At 40.8% G+C, this 22203-nt stretch overlaps 1 protein-coding gene and 1 long non-coding RNA gene across 5 annotated transcripts in view; one reads left to right on the top strand and one right to left on the bottom strand.

The window, feature by feature from the left end:
* Positions 1–2606, top strand: part of RTTN (rotatin) — a 230378-nt gene extending 227772 nt beyond the window's left edge. For all 4 annotated transcript variants that reach the window (XM_008261459.4, XM_051851884.2, XM_051851886.2 and 1 more), the window contains 2 exons: positions 1086–1155; positions 2181–2606. In XM_008261459.4, coding sequence (XP_008259681.3) covers positions 1086–1155; positions 2181–2266 — 156 coding nt within the window. In that variant the 3' untranslated portion in view covers positions 2267–2606. The remainder of the gene's footprint in view (positions 1–1085; positions 1156–2180) is intronic.
* Positions 2607–9915: 7309 nt separating this feature from the next.
* On the bottom strand, positions 9916–19531 carry LOC138844012 (uncharacterized). The gene is made up of 2 exons (XR_011379298.1): positions 18930–19531; positions 9916–17113 (listed from the first exon to the last, which is right to left on the bottom strand). It is a non-coding gene; the product is annotated as an uncharacterized lncRNA (long non-coding RNA).
* Positions 19532–22203: the final 2672 nt, after the last annotated feature.

The following is a 22203-nucleotide window of genomic DNA, read 5'->3' on the forward strand; positions in this document are numbered from 1 at the left end:
AACATCTACAGCCAACTTATATTTGATCAAGGATCTAAAACTAATTCCTGGAGCAAGGACAGTCTATTCAATAAATGGTGCTGGGAAAACTGGATTTCCACGTGCAGAAGCATGAAGCAAGACCCCTACCTTACACCTTACACAAAAATCCACTCAACGTGGATTAAAGACCTAAATCTACGACCTGACACCATCAAGTTACTAGAGAACATTGGAGAAACCCTTCAAGATATTGGCACAGGCAAAGAATTTCTGGAAAAGACCCGGGAGGCACAGACAGTCAAAGCCAAAATCAACTATTGGGATTGCATCAAATTGAGAAGTTTCTGTACTGCAAAAGAAACAGTCAGGAGAGTGAAGAGACAACCAACAGAATGGGAAAAAATATTCGCAAACTATGCAGCAGATAAAGGGTTAATAACCAGAATCTACAAAGAGATCAAGAAACTCCACAAAAACAAAACCAACAACCCACTTAAGAGATGGGCCAAGGACTTCAATAGACATTTTTCAAAAGAGGAAATCCAAATGGCCAACAGGCACATGAAAAAATGTTCAAGGTCACTAGCAATCAGGGAAATGCAAATCAAAAGCACAATGAGGTTTCACCTCACCCCGGTTAGAATGGCTCACATACAGAAATCTACCAACAACAGATGCTGGCGAGGATGTGGGGAAAAAGGGACACTAACCCACTGTTGGTGGGAATGCAAACTGGTCAAGCCACTATGGAAATCAGTCTGGAGATTCTCAAATCTGAGTTATAAAAGACTATTAAACACTGAAACTAAAGTTTCAGACAATAAATTGATTTTAGGGGTGAAAGGAGAAGAAGGAACATGGGTAGTAGAGAAACAATCAAATTAGATAAGAAAGGTTATGGGTGAGACTTCAGGATGTGTAGAATGGTTGCGTTATAGGATGGCACAATAGAACATGCTCACATAATTCTATAGTTTATTATGTTTTATAATATCCTGTTTAAGACTATATAGATAGCAATGGGCAGAATTAATATTCTGATATCCCAGTCCTTAACATGTGTGAATAAATCTAATATTTGGTTTGTTCATTATTATCTCTAGGCGAAAACAACTTTGAGGAATCCATCAATAAAAAGAAGAGTGGATGAAGCATATTCTTTAGCAAAGAAAGGTAAGTTTTATTAGAGAGATTACAGTTAAACTTGGAGGCTATTAAGTGAATTCTCTGGTTATTGAAATATTTGGACAAGCTGTAGCAAAATGATAGTTTTTACACTCTTTTGCTAGGATTTGAGGAAATTTTTTGCCAAAATGTTAAAACATTGTAAAATGTGCCAATATTTGTTTCTTGATTTCCTTTGTAACATTAAAATAATAAATTTCTATAGATGATGGTTTGAGATATAATAGTTTCTTAAAATGTGTGTTTGATCTTTCTCCAAGTCATTTTTTTTTCTTTATTAAATTTCTTTTGCCAGTGGCTACCACTGTGCTAATGTGTGTTCTTAGGTGATAAGAACTGGACCCAATTAGCATTAACCTTGAACAAAAAACTTTGATTTAGCAAAAGGGTGTCAAATTTTCGTTCTCCAAGAACAGATGTCATTACCCCTGTGTCCTTGTGTGATCTGGTCATGGTATGAGAGAAGATGTTCTTTTCAAAGTGCTTTACTCATTTTAGCTGATACTAGTTTTCAGCATTTCTGAATCATATTTTTCTCACCACAATAAACTGTGTATTTACTGTAATGGATCTATTGATCTTTAATCTGTATTGTTATAGTCTGATTTTTTTAAGAGAGAGAAGTTTTGGTTTGTTTTTATCTGTGACCATAAGTTTCTAGAGGTTGTATATAATTGAGTTACATTGAAGTTTGTGCTTGAGGAAGGATAGACATTTTTTAAAAAGTAATGGCATTCATTTGAAATTGTAGTTAATAATCTATTTAGCTAGTACCTATTATGGAGGTATATTTTTAAAATACTCTTTTGGGTAAACCATTAATTAGAAATAAACACAAATTCTATAGTTTCCTGATTTTTAAGTGTAAAATATCTTTACGATGTTCGTAAATTAAGAGCTTAAATATGTATGGAATTTTATATATAAATCGATATATTTGTGTGTAGCCACTCTTAAGTGGAATGCTGATTTTAGGAAACTAGTAGTTTTATACTCTTATTTTTCTTTCTCAGCTTTCTCAAACTCAGAAGAAAACTCACTAAATGCCTATTATTTGAAATGTCTTGAAAACCTTGTGCAACACCTTAACTCTTCCTAAGTGCCAAGAGATGCTCCCTAAAACTGACCGCCACCAACAGGGAACTAAACTTGAAGCCAGCGCTGTGTAGCAACTGTCTCCTGAAGATATGCTGACTGCAAGGTGTCGACGTCCTTCGTTTCCTATGAGAAACAGAACGGGCACCCCTGGAAGAAGTAGAATTGGTGACACCGAATCTGTTCACTTGGGGCAGCTCTCTAGAAGTAATAGCAGCTGACGGGATGTTAAAAAGGGGATAGAAAGTTCTGGGAACATAAACATTTTTTACCCTTTTCTATGCAATTTCTTTGTATAAATCCTATTTAAGTTATTTAATAAAAATATTTTTCGAAACTGAAAATTCACTAATTACTACTTGAAGACTTTTATCAACCTTATGAATATTAATTTTTAGAATTGGAGAAAAGTATTGCATTTTGTTTTCACTCTTTTTAAAAAATTTTGCCATGAAATTTGGCCCTTGTCAATACAAATCCCTGGTTTTCAAACCTTTGGACTGCCTTCAGCATGCATTTGTTTGAAAGAATATAGTTGTGTAAGTGTATAAATTTGTGAGTAGCTTCCTCGTGCAATTTTCAGTGATTATAACTTTTTTCTAAATCATTTGTAAAACAGTTCTATTTACAGTTTTTACCTCAGAGCTTCTGAAAGACTACGTGGTTAAGAAAGAGGAAGAAGAGTTATAGTCCTATAGGCCTGGGTTCAAATTCTAGCTCAATCCAAACATCATGAAAAATATAGGAGGAACAAGCTGTGTAGAGTACTTCAGTGCGTAACTCTAACCAGCATGCATTTTTGAACCCAGTATCTAAACCTGAATCAATTCAAGTAGACTTTGAACATCCCTAATCTGAAAATCTGAAATGCTTTGAAATCAAAAACATTTTGAGCACTGATTTATAATTATATTTATCTTACTCTTATATTTGTATCAATGTGACCGTTCTTAAATTTAGAACAAAAGCAAAAGTAGACAAATGGGATTACATCAAGCTGAGAAGCTCCTGCACAAGAAACACTAACAAAGCAGAAGACACAACAGACAGAATGGTGGAAATATTTGCAAACCATGCATCTGATAAAGGATTAATATCCAGAGTATACAAGGAGCTCAAGGAGCTCTGCAACAACAGAACAATCAATCTGGTTAAGAAACGGGAAAGACACCTGAACTGTCATTTTTTAAAGATGAAATAGAAATGGCCACCAGAAACATGAAAAATGCTCAGGATCACTCACCATCGGGGAAATGCAATTAAAAACTACAGTGAGGTTTCACCTCAGCTCAGTTAAAACGGCTATTATCCAGAACCCCCCCCCCCCCCCCCCCGCCCCACCAAATGCTGGTGAGGTTGTGGAGAAAAAGGTACTCTAATGCACCGTTGGGAATGCAGATTGCAGCAAACATTGTGGAGTTTCTTCAGAAAACTAAAAATAGATCTACCAAATGACCCAGCTGCTCCACTCCTGGGAATATTTCCAAAGGAAATGAAACCAGCATTTGAAAGAGATGCCTGTGCTCGCACATTTATAGCAGCTCAGTTCACAGTAGCAGAGACGTGGGATTGACCTAGATGTCCGTCAACTGGTGATTATGTAAAGAAAACGTGGTATATATACACGATGGAATATTGCTGAGCCATAAAGAAGGATGAAGCCCTGACATTTCTAACAAAGTGGATGGAACTGGAGGTCATTACACTAAATGAAAGAAGCCAGAGCCAGAAACACATGTTTTCTCTTATTTATAGAAGTTAATATATACAGAGTATAATAATTTAGTGTGATCTCACTTGGTATTTAGTTATAAATAGGGCTTCATAAATCATACCATGTAAATGACAATGTATTCTTCTTTCCCCATGTTATGATCATTGTCAAGAATCCCTCATGCTGATATTGATATCTCTGTTGTCAAGAAAAAACAGTATATATGTGTAAATGTCTACATTTGAAGTCAGTGTGGCAAATGTTAAAAAAATTATAATGAAAAAGTGTAGTACTAAACTTAGTATAATGGTATTGCTATACTTGTGAAAAGCACAGGAAGAACAAACTAGCTCTCAGATTTCAGCACATTTTAGATTATGAGTTTTCAGATTAGAGATGCTCAACTGGACAGCTGCAGAATCTGAAGCTCTTCTGGCCTCGCGCGCGTGTGAAAAGGCATCTCGGCATGTAGCAGTCACTTTCAGAGTCTCTCCCAGCACTTCTGAAAGAAGAGAAAACTGTGTCTAAGAAAAGTAAAAGCAAATACACACACGTACAGAGATACACATTACTTAGAGAAGTGTTTTAGAAAAATTATTTTTTCTAACTGGATTATGGTTCACAAGAGAAGAGAAAAACATCTTTTTTATTAAGTGGTTATAGGAAATTGCTAATGTCAGAATAAGCCATGTGATGTTATTTAAGTGGGATGGATTAGGACAAAATGTGTGTTGTATAATAACAACAGGTAAGTTTGTGGTATCTGAGAATTAGTGATTAGAGGTCTGAAAAATTCTAGGAAGCCCAGATTTTTATGATCAGCCCAAATTAATTTGAAGCAGTAAACATACCAGTGTTCTAGAATATTCACCAATACTAAGAGCAGGAGTCTTAGGAATTCTTTATCATAATTCTTGGCTACTATTCTGAAAACTTTTACTATTCACTTTGTCTTCCTCTAAAATTTTATTATCTTTGTGTTAGAGATAACTAAACAGAGGGTCGGAGGGGGTAGTGAATTGCTCATGGTCTGTGCCTGGTAAGTATTTGTGGTTGGAACCCAGGATAACTGCTAATAAGCCTTGATTTTTAAAAATTTTAATTTCTGAGGCCATTGCTGTAGCATAGTGAGTTAATCCACAGACTGCAACACTGGTATTCCATATGGGTGCCAGTTTGAACCCCTGCTGCTCCACTTCCAATCCAGCTTCCTGGTAATGTGCCTGGGAAAGCAGTGGAGCATTGCCCAAGGCCCTAGGCCCCTGCACCCATGTGGGAAACCCAGATGAAGCTACTGGCTTCTGGTTTTGCCCTGGCCCAGCCCTGGCTGTTGCAGCCATTTGGGGAATGAACTGGCAGATGGAAGATTCTGTCTTCCCCTCTCTCTGTAACTCTGCCTTTCAAGTAAAATAAATCTTTAAAATGTTTTTAATTACTATGCTATGCTGTCTTTTATTTTTTTCCCCACTGAAATATATGTCTTTGTATTTTGATCTTAAAAGACAACCACCATTTTTCTACTAAAAATTTGCTCTCTCCAGCGAAATGATCCTTCCCTTTATGATTCATGGCTGGGTTGGTTTCTGTATCTGAGTACACTGTGCCTTCTCTTTGGACCAGGAGGAGCTGTAATTATTTTTCCTGGCATTCATGGTAGTATCATAGGAGGATTTGTAATGCAGGTATCAGAACCACTCAGAGATGTTACCTGTTGTGCTCGCTTCAGCAACACATACACTAACGTTGGAAGGGATGTTACCTGTTGTGCTCGCTTCGGCAACACATGCACTAACGTTGGAAGGGATGTTACCTGTTGAAGCCAGTAGGACTGCAGACCACAGGTAAAGGAGATGGCAACGGCTTCAGGAAAGCTTAAACTTGGGTCTGTTGGTGTCCAGGACTGAACTGAGAGACCTGCACGGTGCAGGTCCTGGGTGGTGGTCTTCACAGCTGGGCCTCTTCATGTTGTGCCCAGTCCACCCGTGTGGAAGATGCTTAGACAGAAGTCACCTGAGGTAAATGACCCACTGTGTGAGCAGCTGGCATGCATCCACCTTGGTGGCAGCAGCATTTGAATCTCTGGGATGCTGGTGAAATGCAGATAACTGGACCCCTGGGACAGTCTCGGGGATGTGTCCAGTAGAATTCTTAGCAACTTCCTCAGGTGTGCTCAGCATAAATTGAAAAACACTGGTTAATTCTCTGACAACAACCTAGAACATGAAACTATCAGTAAGCTTACTTGGTGATAGAATCAGCACCTGCATCTGGTTCTCTCTCACATGTCCCAGTGTTGACAAGTGCCCAGGATATGAGTAGATTGACTACTTTTTTTTTTTTTTGCCAGGCAGAGTTAGACAGTGAGAGAGAGAGGAAAGGTCTTCCTTCTGCTGGTTCACCCCCCAAATGGCCGCTACGGCCGGCATGCTGCACCAATCGGAAGCCAGGAGCCAGGTACATCCTCCTGGTGTCCCATGCGAGTGCAGGGCCCAAGCACTTGGGCCATCCTCCACTGCACTCCCGGGCCGCAGCAGAAAGCTGGCCTGGAAGAGGGGCAACCGGGACTAGAATCCGGCGCTGGCCTATATTGACTACTTTGTACACATCATCTCCTTTTTCAGTTTCCTAGCATCTTTACTTGATTGGGTTAGTGTATGTCTGTCTGTGTGGAAGCATTTAAAAGCTTTCCATGTGGAACCTAAGTTTACACATTGATGGTGAGGTTTCTGGATTGAAGACCTTGAGCAAGGTGGGGGAGAGAGTGGCCATTAATATTGAAAACAAGAAATAAATAAAAGGATAGTTAGAAGACCTAGCTGAAGTATTTTCCTACTCTTTCTAAAAACATTTGAAGGTGAATAATGGATGTACTCTTGTTTGGTGTTCTGTAAAGAATCAAGTGAAAACAGAATGTTGCTTACTTAACTCCAGGTCACCAATTTCCTTTGTGGTGGTAAACTCATTACTTGCAGTAATTTTCCATCATTAGTGTTTGTGGCTGCACCTTGGCTGTGCCCCCATTTTCTCAAGTTGCTGAAGTTTCAAGCTTCCTACTTGAGCCATCATGTTCCTTAGATTTTACAGAATGGTAGCAAAGATAACTGTAGTTATTTCAATAAATGAAAGAGCTTAAGAAAGCGGTTAAGAGTCGAGGGCTCTGGACCGGCCCCGCGGCTCACTAGGCTAATCCTCTGCCTGCGGCGGTGCCGATACCCCGGGTTCTAGTCCCGGTTGCTCCTCTTCCAGTCCCGCTCTCTGCTGTGGCCTGGGAAGGCAGTGGAGGATGGCCCAAGTGCTTGGGTCCTGCACCCACATGGGAGACCGGGAGGAAGTGCCCAGCTCCTGTCTTCGGATTGGTGCAGTGCTGGCCATAGTGGCCATTAGGGGAGTGAACCAATGGAAGGAAGACCTTTCTCTCTGTCTCTCTCTCTCTCTCACTGTCTATAACTCTCTCTCTGGCTCTCTCACTCTCACTGTCTAACTCTGCCTGGCAAAAAAAAAAAAAAAAAAAAAAAAGTAGAGGGTGCTGGAGTCCCCTGGCCTGGCTACCCCAGTGTGCTTGTGGGGACCCAATTTCAAGTTTGGGGCTCTGTTCAGTTACTTGGGGTGGGGGTAAAGATGCTAACTTGTGGAGTTGGTGCAAGCACTGAGCACAGGGCACAGGACCTGGACCATAGTTAATTGTCCCTTAGATTTGTCAGTGATTAACTTTAAAAAAAATTTTTTTTTTGACAGGCAGAGTGGACAGTGAGAGAGAGAGAGACAGAGAGAAAGGTCTTCCTTTGCTGTTGGTTCACCCTCCAATGGCCGCCGCGGCCGGCGCGCTGCGACTGGCGCACCGCGCTGATCCGATGGCAGGAGCCAGGTGCTTCTCCTGGTCTCCCATGGGGTGCAGGGCCCAAGGACTTGGGCCATCCTCCACTGCACTCCCTGGCCACAGTAGAGAGTTGGCCTGGAAGAGGGGCAACCAGGAAAGAATCTGGCGCCCCGACGGGACTAGAACCTGGTGTGCCGGCGCCACTAGGTGGAGGATTAGCCTAGTGAGCCACGGCGCTGTCCAAAAATTCTTTAAAAATCACCTAACTTTAAATAAAATATTAAGTCTTCTGTTTCCTTGAAAACATTCCCTCATGGAGGGGAAGGTGCTGGGAAGGAAATGCCAAAGGATCGCAGGTTCTTGGAGGAGATGCACCTCAGTCCTGAGAAGATTGGTGGTGTAGGTATGTGCCACGTCCTTTCTGAGAACCTATAAGTCCTAGAAAGCGCTGCTCACAGGGTAGGTAGGAAGAGTTTTCAGGAATCTTACGGAAACGCATATTATGGAAAAGCAGTGCATGGACTTCCAGATTTCTTTGCACCAAAATAAATTAATTCTTGGAATAAAACCTTGTAATAACATTCCTGAAACCACATAACTGTATTGTATGGGAATCTGTGACTATTCACAATGTCATCTCAGAGGAACAAAGTTTATTTACTACTGAAAAACGTCTGAACAAGATCTAGTTTGAGGCACTAAGAACTACAGAGTTTGACAAAATCCCTATGGCTCACAGCAACATGAATTCTAAAACCGAAGCAAGAAAAAACATCAAAGCTATGGTGAAGCTGCTGAATTCATCGATGCTTTACCAAAAGTTTACAGTGACAATGCCCCAGAGAAATCAGTATTTTATAAATGGATCAGTCATTTTAAGAAGGGAGAAGATGGTATTAAAGATGACTCCTACAGTGGCTTTCCATATCAGTTTGCAAGGAAAAAATTGTTTGTGCCCTAATTAAACAGTGTGATAATTGTACAGCCCTGACAATAAATAGCAGAAATAATAGCCAATACCATAGAAATTTCAACTTGTTCAACAATTCTGACTGAAAAATTTGAAGAAACTTTCCATTCAATGAGTGCAGAAACTATTGCACTAGGTCAGCTTCAGAAAAAGCTGAGTTTTCAATGGAAGTTTTTTTTTTTTTTTGAAATGTATCTATTTGAAAGGCAACATATGAGAGAGAGAGGGAGAGAGAGCGAGGAGAAACACCTTCCATCACTCCCCTAATTGGCCACAATGGCTGGAACTGGAGCAGGAGCCAGGAGCCTGAAACTCCACCTGGGCCTCCCACATGGGTGGTAAGGGCCCAGGTATTTGGGCCGTCATCCGTTGCTTTCCCAGGCACATTAACAGAGCTGGATCAGATGCAGAGCATCTGGGACTTGAACCAGCGCTTTGATATGGGATGTCAGTGTGTCAAGTGATGGCTCTACCTGCTGTGCCACAATGTCAGCTCTTATCAATGGGAGTTTTCAACAAGAGGGATCAAGATCCTGAAGCATTTCTTCGAAGAACTAACAGAAAATAAAACATGGTTTTACAATTACAGTCCTGAAGACAGAGCACAAAGCGATGGCTACCAAGAAGCAGAGGTGGTTCAGTGTAAGCAAAAGCAGACTGTCGGAGCAGAGGTCATGGTGTTTTAGAGAAGCATTTTGTTGAAGTTTTGGAGGACCAAAGAAAGGTGACATGTGTTTATTAGGAGTGTTTTGAGAAAGTCCGCCACAGCTTCATGAGAGAGTCTTTCACCACCACCACAATGCTCTTGCTCATTCCTTTCACCAACCATAGGCAGTCTTGAGAAGATTTTGATGGTAAATCATTAGGCATCCATCATACATTCCTGGTTTGGCTCCTCCTGAGGTTTTTCTTTCCTAATCTTAAAAAATACAATCTTTAAGGAGCGCCCAAGTTTCCTCAATTAATCATGTAAAAAGATGGCATTGACACAAATTCACGTGACCCTCCGTTCTTTGGGAATGGGCAAAATGACTGGTATCAGTGCTTCCTAAAGTGTCTTGAACTTGATGGAGCTTATGTTGAGAAATAAGGTTTGCATTTTTTAATTTTTATCTTTTAATTTCATTTTTTCATGAACCTTTTTAAAAAAGATTTATTTATTTTTTATTTGAAAGTCAGAGTTATACAGAGAGAGGAGAGGCAGAGAGTCTTCCATCCAATGGTTCACTCCTCAATTGGCCACAATGGCCGGAGCTGCGCCAATCCAACGCCAGGAGCCAGGAACTTCCTCTGGGTCTCCCACGTGGGTGCAGGGGCCCAGAGACTTGGGCCATATTCTTACTGCTTTCCCAGGCCACTGCAGAGAGCTGGATCAGAAGAGGAGCAGCCGGGACTAGAACTGGTGCCCATATGGGATGCAGGCACTTTAGGCCAGGGCGTTAACCCGCTGGGCCACAGCGCCATCCCCTTCATGAACCTTTTGAATTTCGTAATATACCTGAGTCATTTGGTGTGTTTTATTCTGCTTTTCAAGTTAGCTTAATGGAATGTCAGTTGGCCAAATATTGCTCTTTCTCCATTTGACTTATCAAACTGGAAAGTTAAAAATAGTAATCTTAGGAGCCAAAAGAATATCTTAGCTGAAAGAACCCTTCAGTTTGGAAGTCGCTATTTTCTTCTTTCTGTTGTTGACAAAAGGGCTAGATGATAAAATGCTATTGTTCCTGTGAATTAGGAGACTTACTTTTGGGAAATTAGAGTTTATTTTTCTAAGTTAGAAGTTATTCCTCATAGGACATTCTTTATGCAACTCCAGTAATAAGTCATGTGGGACTGTATGCTGGGCCTGGAGGCTAAGATGTAGAAAAGGCTGTGCCCAGACCCCAGGAGTTCTGAGACTTGGCAGCAATGCACAGGAGGATCTCAGTGTGATACTGCTTTAAATGTTCCCATCTAGTTCATCTTCACATTTCATTGGCTCCTTTCTGTGCCTGAAAATCTGCTTCAGAAAAAAAAAATCATTTTTAGAAAAATGTTTCACAAAAGCTCAATAAATTTCTCTTTAATTTTGCATGAAAGCCAAGAGAAAAAAAAATGTGCTTTAACATAGACCTTGTAGAAGAATTCTTCCCTACACTTGTTTTTACCTCTGCTGATGGCTGTGCCTTTGGACTGTCTGTCCCTTTTGGGTTCTTCCGGGCAGTGGAACTCAGCATGCTGGTAGCAGATTGCACACAGTGATGTGTAAATTCCAAAACGTTATTTATTCGAATTCTTTATCAGAATGTTCTTCTTTTGGCTTACCATGGAAAGAAACAGATTTTAAAATGGAAACAATATGTATAAGTGTTTTATGATCTTATTCATAAAGATTGGTTAGCAAAGAATCCATTATAATACCTGCTTTAAAGTAACCGTTTTTTTTTTAATCTGTTAGAAATAGCTATGATATTTCTTAGGGTATAAAGTCCAAAATAATAGTGGCTTCAGTAAGGAAGGTTTTTCCCCCTCTGTGTTTTGTTTGCTTTGTTTTACACATTGAGGAAACCCACAGGTAGGCTGTCCATAGTTAACAGCTTCCTCAATTGCTTACCTTTCTCTTTGCACACTTCCTCAGTAAATGTCCTTATGAACACAGGAAGGAGAAAGATGGGAAAGCACTTATCCCACTGTCTGTTTCTTGCTTAAGGAGTCTGTCCAAAAGACTGGTTCAACAACTTGCACTCATATCTCCGACAGAACATTGCACATGGTCACTCGCAGCTGCAAAGGAGGCTAAGAATTGTTGTTTCCTGCACACTGTTGCCATATTCAGTAACAGTTCCTGCTAGGAAACAAAGGGAGGTGGGGTTGGCTAGACAGCTACCAGGCTCTATTACTTGGGCCAGTTTTCCAATTGATTTAAGAGAAAAATGCTATATAATGAGGAGCAAAAGTACATTTTCTTTGCTATGGTTTGACTAGGATACGGCTCCTGATCTCATGCATGTATTTAAATCTCAAGATCATAAATTGATGGGACTAAGAAGGTAGAAATGTCATCCAATTTTGGTATCTAAGAATTGGGCTTAGTGGGAAGTCCTTAGGTTATTTCAGGCATGCCCTTGGGAGGTAGTTCACATGAGAGATTTGAATATATAAACGAGTCAGGCACAGCTGTTCTCGCTTTGCTTCCTGGCCTGCCATATGATCCTTTTTCTGCACTTGTTCTTTCCATTGGATGCTGTCTGCCACCTCAAGATTCTGCCAGCACTAATGCCCTCACCAGATGCCAAACCAGTGGGGCCACTGGATCTTGAACTGTGAACCTCCAGAATGGTGAGCCCAAATAAATTCTTTTGTCTTTATAAAACTAATAATCTGAGGAATTTTGTCACAGAGATGAAAAACTAAAATACCCTTAAATAAAAAATAGATTAGATGTTTATTGAGTTTATTCAATCTGCGTTTAGACTGTTGATCAGTCTTGGCTGTGTGTAGAGCTTCAGCATCAGGAAGGTGACTTTCCAGTGTGACACTGAGTGCGCTGTGTGCAGCTTACCCCTGTGAAACAGAGGCATCAGCTGTCAGGAATTCTAGCAGGCTGGGAAGACAGAGCAATTGATCTGAGCAGACACTCAGCATTAAAACTGGCTGGTAAATTAAGAAATAAGATTAACTGAAGTTTTAAAAAATGTACACTTTATTTCAAATGTGTAAAAGTGTCTCTTCTCCAATCTTGATTAAGGGCACAGGCCTCTTCTGAATGTAGTTCCTTTACTGGTACTTTTTTTCTTTTTTTTGGTCATAAATCACATGTTATGCATTTAGACAACTTTCAGTTTCAGTTTTTGAATGTGGAACAAAAACTAGTAGGGCACTTATTGGGCAATCCAAACCAACCTCTTCCGGATTCTTCTCTGTTTTTTACTCTTTTCTTCAGAAATTCTTCTTGACTATGACCTTTTCAAAATTCTGTCTCTTTGTGGGGGCACAATGTAATTCTTCTATTCATGTATACAATGAATAATGATCAAATTAGGGTAGTTAGCATCACCATTTCCTTAAATAATTAAAGGAATGTTTTTTGACTAATGTGTAATAGCTTTATATATTTCTGGGAAACAGTGTAGGATTTCAATGTGTTTGATTTCTTTTGTATTTAAGTTCCCATTCCAGATTTAGCAGCAATATTTGGGTGACTCCTCATTACCAATTGTTTGTAAAACATTTAAATTAGTTCTTATTTTTCATCTCACTTCTGTCATTAATGTTTTACCAAATGTAGAATTGGAATATGAGTCCAAGTGGTATAAATGGTTTAAGAACAAGTGCAACCTTGTGTCATTAAGTATGATGATTGCCTACTAGAGTCCACTCATCTCTGCCACTCACCTGCTCTGGACATGTGCTCTGGTACTGCCCAGTATGGTTGTTTCTGTTCTTGTTTGTAAGATTTATTTATTTATTTATTTGAAAGGCAGAGTTTCAGAGAGAAAAAGGGAGACACATACACACACACACACACACACACACAGAGAGAGAGAGAAAGAAAGAAAGAGATCTTTCATCCACTGGTTCACTCGCCAAATGGCCGAAATGGGCCAGGCTGAAGCCAGGAGTCTGGAGCTTCTTCCAGGTCTCCGAAGTGGATGGCAGGGGCCGAGGTCCTTGGCCATCATCTGCTACTTTCCCAGGGACATTAGAAAGGAGCTAGATTGGAAGTGGAGCAGCCTGGACAGGATCTGGCACCCAAGTGTGATGCCAGGAGGTGGCTTAACCTGCTGCACCACAACGTCAGCCCCCGAGTATGTTTTCATTGGAGAATGGAGTCTTAGCAAATCCATTCTATGGTGATCAATGATGAGAAGCTGTACTATTTGATGAGCTTTTGAAATTTCTTGAAATTTTGAACTTCCCTTTGTCTTTGTGGTTGCTCCTTGCCTGGCTCACTATTATGAAAAGGTGGTCTGGGAATTGGTGTATTTGCTTGGAGGTTATTCTGAACTCATCTTTACCCTCCTCCTTTCCTCACATTGTCTGATTTGCTTATCTTTGTCCTTTCCTTGTCCTCCTTGGTTTAATTCTTCACCTTCCCTCCCCAGTGTGCCTCCACCCACCATTGCATTTCCTCTTCTGCTCTTTGTAAAAGGCCACATTGAAATGTCACCTCTCCCATGAAGTTGAGTCAGATTTCCCAGCTGAGGGGAAATTCTTTGTTTCCTGAGTTTCCATAACTGTTTTAGTTGTGTGTGTGTGTGTGTGTGTTTCAACCTTTTACATCACTGAGCCCTTTTGCTCATGTTTACGCTGATCTGTCTACAGCCATTGTTCCCATTATCTCCCTAAGACTTGACCTTGGATTCATTCGGCATGGAAATCCCTGTTTCTCATGATGCCTGGAATGAGGCAGGAGCACAATTTATTGGAGTGGATGATATGAAAAATGCTTTATTAGAAAAAGCTTCAGAATTTCATGTTAAGCTCATAATTCTATTGACTTTGTCAAAATATGTAGAACCATGAATGCTTGCTTTTTGAGAATAGGGTTCCTAACATTCTATAGAGCAAACAAAGAAGCAGGAAGAAGCGCTGCTTTAAGACGGTTAGCGGGGCCACATTGTGACACAGCAGGTTAACCTGCCCCCTGTGATGCTGGCAGCCTGTGTGGGCACTAGGTCAAGTCTTAGCTGCTCCACTTCCATGCCAGCTCCCTGCTAATGGCCTGGGAAAAGCAGCGAAAGATGGCCCAAGTACTTGGACCTTGCACCCTTGTGAGAGACCTGAATGAAGCTCCAGGTTCCTGACTTCTGCCTGGCCTGACCCCTGCTGTTGCGGCTATTTGGGGAGTGAACTGGCAGATGGAAGATTCTCGCTCGCTCTCTCCCCCACCTCCCTTTCTACCTGTAACTCTTTCAAATAAATAAATAAATTTTAAAAGACACTTCAAAATTCTTAAACTATATTTTAGTTCAGTAGAAAAGAGAGAGAAAAGTCAGTAATTTGGCTATGATCTAAAAACATAGCACCAACATGAAACACTCATTGTTCATTTTTTTTTTTAAAAAGATTTATTTATTTATTTGAAAGGCAGAGTTACAGAGTTACAGTGGGGGAGAGAGAGTGAGCGAGCGACAGCGATCTCTCTTTTTTTTTTTCCTAAGATTTATTTATGTATTTGAACACCTGAGTTACACAGAGAGAGCAGAGGCAGAGAGAGAGAGGTCTTCCATCCTCTAGTTCACTCCCCAAGTAGCAACAATGGCCGGAGCTGCCCTGATCTGAAGCCAGGAGCCAGGAGCTTCCTCCAGGTCTCCCATGTGGGTGCAGGGGCCCAAGGACTTGGGCCGTCTTCCACTGCTTTCCTAGGCCACATCAGAGAGCTGGATTGGAAGTGGAGCAGCCAGGACTTGAACCCGCACCCATGTGGGACACTGGCATTGCAGGCAGCAGCCCTACCCACTATGCCACAGCGCCAGCCCCAGCAATATCTTTCATTTGCTGGTTCACTCAGCAAATGGCCAGGGCTGGGCCAAAGCCAGAAGTCAGGAACTCCATCCGAGTCTCCCACATGTGTGCAGAGGCCCAAACACTTGGGCCATCATCTGCGGCTTTCCCAGGCACATTAGCAGGAAGCTGGTTCAGAAGTAGACTGCAGCTGGGATTTGAGCTGGCACCCATATGGCATGCGGGTTCTGCAGGCTGCGGCTCCGCCCACTGTGCCACAATGCTGACTCCTGGGATTCGTTCTTACTAGGATCTTGCCTGAGATACTCTGTTTGGGAGTGCAGCATAGTTATCAGCTTCTTGAAAAAAAAATAGATCAGTAAGATCTGAAAATTGTATAAGCTGCTGCCACTCACTCCAGCAGCATGGGAAAAAATAGAAGCCAGTTTGCACCCCCCACACTGTGTCGAAGGCACAGATCCACAGATGAGCTGTCAACCCCCACCTGGGCCTGTTCCCGGTGCTCCTGGCAGCAGCAGGACCGGGTGAACACTGCATTCTTTGCACAGGAAGGGAGGGGCCAGGAAAGAGCAGCTTCCCACAATGCACATTGATAAAATGCCGCTGCGATGAACAACAACTGTAACTGCATCACCTTGAACCTGTCATGGTTTTTTCTTAGCAGCTACTAAGAACACACAGCTCCATCTGAAAGAATGAGGCTACAAAAGCTCCTGTGGGGTGATTCTGTTTGGCTCAAATGAGGAAGCTCTAAATAGGAATCAGATTCACATATGGTAGATCCAACATGAAAAGCATTAGCTGTGTATAATGTAAAGGTTTGAAGTGGTTTAAGGATATGGGGTCTGGGATTGACCAAGGTGCTGAACTATCAGAACTGTTGATCCCTCTCCAAAAATTCCCTCCTAGAAGGAAGGAGAATTATGAGAGTCTTTCCACCTGGGTCACAGGAGAGTTGTTGCAAACCTATGTGTTGGGAGTGGTGGCTGTAGCTTTGATGGGCAGAGACAGCCCAGTGAGACCCTGTGAGGGAAGACAGAAGGTCTTGAAAGGCCACTTTTTCGAGCTGTTACCTTGGGGAAAAGAATCAGCCCCTGGAAGACCTCAGTGTGCTCGTGGGCAAACTGGGCAGCAACAAAACCCCTGTGCCTACAAGGAGCTGAGACAACCGGTAGGTCTCACTCTCTGTTAGGTTCTTGTGTTCCCTGCCACTTTAGTTATCACCAACTGATATTAATGTAGACTACAGTTGGCTTTATGATAAAATAAATGAAATACAGATAAAAATTGCTATAATGATAAAAGACTCATCTCACCAAGAAGATATGGCAGTTTTAAACATGCATGCATCTGATAAAATAAAGTCAAAATATATGAAGCAAAAAGTGACAGAAGTACAAAGATAAATGAGTAAATCTACCATCGCAGGAATAGGTTTCAGCACACTGAATTACTGATAGCCAGGCAGGCACAAACTTAAAGGGATGTAGCAATTCTGAAAATCACAATTGATAACCTTGCTGTAATGAATATGTACAGAGTTCTGTATCAAATATTAGAGAAAACACATTTATTCCTCAGTCTACATGAGAGATTCAGAGTTGATCAAGTATTAGGCAACCAAGAAAGCTCAATAAATTTCAAAGAATAGGTCCGCATAGACTAAAAACTCTTACCACTATGTAACTGAGTTAAAATTAATAACAAAAAGATAAATATCTTCACATACCTTGAAATTAAAAGACATAATTCTAAGTACCCCAATGGTTAAAGCAGTATCCACAGTGGAAATTTACAGAATGATAATGAAAACAGTTTGCCTGAAGACCTATGGGATGCAGCAAACATGAATGTTCTTTTGCCTTTTTTTTGTTATCTTCAAAAACGTTTTTTAGTTTTAAATCTGCATAAAAGAAGAAAGTATCAAAATTAATGAATTGTTTTAAGAAATTTAAAAAATGGTGACGATATTACTATAATGTTAGTAGTTCTGTATGACTAAACCTGAAAAGTATAAAGGAAATACACAATTTTTTGAGAAAATATGATTTACTAGAAATAATTAAAATAATAAGCTTTGATAGTCCTGTTCTTATTAAAGGAATTGAAGCAATAATTATAATCTTCTCACAAAGAAAATCTAAAACATGTTGTTACAAGCAAATTCTAATAAACACTCAAATAACAGACTTTCCTGATTTTATACAAATTCTTTTGAGATTAAAGGAGGGAAGTATACCAACTCGTAATGTCATTGTAACCATTATGCCAAAACTAAATCAAGATGGAATAAAAGTGGAAAATTATCATTCCATTTATCTGCAGAATAGACAAAAATCCTAAAGTGAATGATGTATTAAAAAAAGGAGGGGGGGTTAGATTTTCTTAGCTTCAAAGCTACTGTAGAATAGGTAATAATGTGGGCACTCCCCCCGCCAAAGGCCCATGTATTAACAGACTTCATCCCCAAAGTCCTATAATAATAGTGAATGAAAGCAGAAACTTAATCCAGGTATCTTAATCTGAAGGTGGGGTATTTGGGAAAGGATTAGACTGGATCACCTTGGTGGGCTGGAGCTCCCATGATCAAGTCAAGGTACCTTTATAAGGAGAGACAACATTGACCTGATGGCTAGCATGCTTGCTGTCTCTGCTTCCTCACTCTCCACGTGGTTGTTCCTTTGCACACACTTCTCGTTTGGCATCCTCTGGACTCATTAGATGGCCAAACCAATGTCTTAGTGCCTGGTTTGAGTCCTGGCTGCTCTGCTTCTAATCTGGCTTCCTGCTGATGCACTTGCTAGGAGGCACTGGTGATGACTTAAGTGCTTGGGTTCCTGCCAACCCATCAGAGACACAGAGGGAGTTCTGGGCTCCTGGCTTCAGTATGGCTCACCCCAGCAGTTGTGGACACATGGAGGGTGAACCAGAGGATGGGAGATTTCTCTCTCTCTCTCTTTCCTGCTCTCTTTCTTCCTTTCAAATAAAAATATTTTTTAAAAATATCATGGAAAATTAAATTAAAAACTTAATTTAAAAAATAAATTCCAGGGCAGTCATGATATCCAAGCTCCAACAGCATGTCTAGTAGATGCCTTTTGTTGATTTTCTCAGCTGTTTGTGTAAGAAACGTCTCCTGTCTTCTCCCAGGGTGATTCCAGTGATGGAGGGGTGGGCTACATCCCACTTCTTTGTGCTCTGGGCCTGGGCAGAGTCTTTGGGGGCATTTTATTTCTGTTCACCCAGAGTAGAAGTGTCTGTTTCCTTTTCAATTGCAAACTATAAAACAAGTCACTTAGAGTTTGTTATTTCATGCATTGATTTTTGTAGAATTGATCTTTTAGTTTACCTTTTCAAACTATATAATGTTATGTTGGGTTTTAAAAAGGTTGATATCACAAATGCACAGAATGAAACCTGATAAAATATACCTGTGTAGTCTGTAACTCTCTTCTGTATACTCTATTTAAGAATACCTGATTATTTCAGGTACGTATGAACAGCATAGGAAAAAAAACATTATTTGATGTGGAACATAGAAGCAAACTGAGAACTCATTTGGTTGAATAATAAGAAAGATGAAAAATGTAGGCTTCTGAAAAAAGAGCTCTAGTTACCAACTTTTTTAGTTAAATTATTTTTGAAAAAAAAATTGAGGTCGGCGTTTGGCCTGGCGATTAAGAGGCCTGCATCCCATACCAGAATAGCAGGGTCCGTACCTGGCTGAGGCTCCTGACTTCCTGCTGTTTCAGACTCTGTGAGGCTGAGGTGGGAGCCTACGTGACTGTTTCCTGTCACTCATACTGGGAGACCTGGATGGAGTTCCTGGCTCCCTGCTTCAGCTCCCAGCATTGCTCCCAAGCAGGGGAAGTCTCGGAATACTGCCCTTCGCCCATGCCTGGGGGTGGTGGGCGTCAGCACCGCCCCCAACTCCCATCCACGCCATAAACATCTTAAGGAGTCTGGTGGGAAAGACTGACTGACACAACAGTGGCTTGTGTCATAGAGCTGGAACACCATTCTTGTGGAACACTGAGAGCTGCTCTGACCATGCGTGGATTAGGCCTGTCTACCATAACATCGGGCACCTGTGAGTAAAATAAGTCCCTGTCTCTTCCGGCCAGCCCTCGGGGTGGTTTCCTTGGAACTGACAAACAGTATGTACAAGTTCTGTTAGATCTCAGCAGAACAACCCCACCCCCTGGCACAGGGGGGGCATTGCAGGCATTTGGGAAGTGGACCAGAATGTAAGAACTCTCCTCTCTGCCTCTCAAATGAAAAAAAATAATAAAAATCCTTTAATCTGTTAGCATAATTTAGGAAAAAAATAACTCTCAGATTTTCTTATTTTTTAGGATTTATCTACTTATTTGAAGGAGTTACATAGAGAGAAGGAGAGACACAGAGAGATCTCGCATCCACTGGTTCACTCCCCAAGTGGCCATAACAGGCAGGGCTGGGTCAGGCTGGAGCCAGGAGCTTCATCTGGGTCTCCCACATGGGTGCAGTGGCCCAAGACTTGGGCCATCTTCTGCTGCCTTCCCAGGTGCATTAGCATGGAGCTGGATCAGAAGTGGAGCAGCTGGGACTCAAACTGGTGCCCATATGAGATACTGATGTTGCAGGTGGTAGCTTAAGCTACTATGCAACAACGCTGGCCCCAGGTTCTATTGTTATTAAGACATAGCTGGAATTCTGAGAATCATGGTATAAAATTTCCAAAACATTGCTATATGCTAAGTTGCTGTGCATGTTTCAGGTTTGGCCATACATTAATTCACAGTTACTGAACAATTGTTGTGCTTCAAGCCTGAGCTCCAGAGGTACAAAACATGGAGTTGCCATAAGGGCAGGACAAACAGATATATATACACATCAATTGTTAGGCAATATGACCAAGATAAGAGACTGCAATGGCTGAGGCAAGTGACTATACCCAAGCATAACCTGTAGTGCTCAGAGGGTCACTTAGCTTATAGCTAATGTTGGCTCAGAAGACGTCCTAAAAGTAGTTCAGCCTATGGTTACATGTGAATAACTTCAGAAACTAGAAAAATAGCATAATTTGAGTTTGTATTTAAACAAATACACACACTCATATACAATAGGAGTTTAGCAAAGATACCAAGAGGCAGAGAGAGATTGATAGCAAGAAGCACAAACTACTTAACACCGCCTTAACACCTTGTCATTTGGGCTCTGTACCCAGTACTGGGTCACACCATGTTCCTGTGCAGAAGTTTCTCCCCGGTGGCACACTCAGGGCTTCTCTTGTCGACAGACGTCCTTACTTGGATCCCATCACTTGATCCTGATCCATGCTCTGCTCATCCTCAGCTTAGATACCCAGTGGCTCCCACAAGTTGGGTCCTTCTGATAATAAAATGGTCCTCAATTTTGTCTATTTTTCAAAAAACAATCCAGGAACCCTTTGGCAATCCTTGTACATTCTGCTGTATTCCTGCTATGTCGACTGAGTAAATGACAATTCCAGAGATAAGAGAGGAGGCAAACCTCAGAAAGCTGAATATAACCCTACCATACAACCCAGCACTCCCACTCCTTGGAATTTATCCAAAGGAAATTAAATTGGCAAATAAAAGAGCTGTCTGCACCTCAATGTTTATTGCAGCTCAGTTCACAATAGCTAAGACATGGAATCAACCTAAATGCCCATCAACAGAAGGCTGGATAAAGAAATTATGGGACATGTACTCTATAGAATACTATACAGCAATAAAAAAATGAAATCCAGTCATTTGCAACAAAATGGAGGAATCTGGAAAACATCATGCTGAGTGAAATAAGCCACTCCCAAAGAGACAAATATCATATGTTCTCCCTGATCTGTGACAACTGAGCACAAAAGGAAACCTGTTGAAGTGAAATGGACACTATGAGAAACAATGACTTGATCAGCCCTTTTCCTGACTGTTAACAACTTAATACTTTATTCTTTTTAGTCTTTTTTTGTTTTACTTAATACTATTGGTTGAACTCTTTAATTACCACACAATTCTTCTTAGGAATTTAAATTTAACTGAAAAGGGATCCCTGTTAAATATAAGAGTGGGAATAAGAGAGGGAGGAGATGTACAGTTCGGCATATGCTCAATCAGACTTATCCCTAATGGTAGAGTTAGAAATGTGCCAGGGGATTCCAATTCAGTCTCATCAAGGTGGCATGTACCAATGCCATCTCACTAGTCAAAGTGATCAGTTTCAGTTCATAATTGATCATAATGATAGAATTAAGTGTCAAAAGAATCATATAAACAAGATTAGTGTCTTCTAATACTAACTGATAGAATAAAAAAGGAAGAGAACAATCCGACATGGGAAGTGGGATACACAGCAGATTCATAGAATGGAAGATGTCCTAAACAGCACTCTAGCCTCAGAATCAGCCCTTAAGTGCATTGGGATCCGGCTGAAGAGTCCATGAGAGTATTTCAGGCATGGAAAGCCAAGACACTCTGGCAAAAAAAAAAAAAAAAAAAAAAAAAAAAAAAAAAAAGACCTAAATGAAAGGTCTCTGTGAGTGAGATCCCAGTAGAAAGAACGGGCCATCAAAGAAGGAGGTACCTTTCTCTGAAGGGAGGAGAGAACTTCCACTTTGACTACAGCCTTCTCTAAATAAGATTGGAGTTGGCAAACTCAAGAGGCTTCCATAGCCTTGGCAGCTCATGACAAGAGCCTCTGGTGATTACTGACGTCATAAATAAGAGTGTCAATTGTTAAATCAACAACAGGAGTCACTGTGCACTTACTCCTCATGTAGGATCTCTGTCCTTCTGTGTTGTGCTATGTGAATTAACGGCATACTCGTGTTTCTGTGTGGGTGCAAATTGTTGAATCTTTACTTAGTATATACTAAGTTGATATTCTGTTTTGAAGTGAAATGTACATATATAAAGTATATAAATGTATATATATATAAAGTATATAAAGATAATTGAAAATGAATCTTTTTTTTTTTTTTGACAGGCAGAG

This window comes from Oryctolagus cuniculus, chromosome 10 (assembly GCF_964237555.1).
Source record: "Oryctolagus cuniculus chromosome 10, mOryCun1.1, whole genome shotgun sequence".
NCBI lineage: Eukaryota > Metazoa > Chordata > Mammalia > Lagomorpha > Leporidae > Oryctolagus > Oryctolagus cuniculus.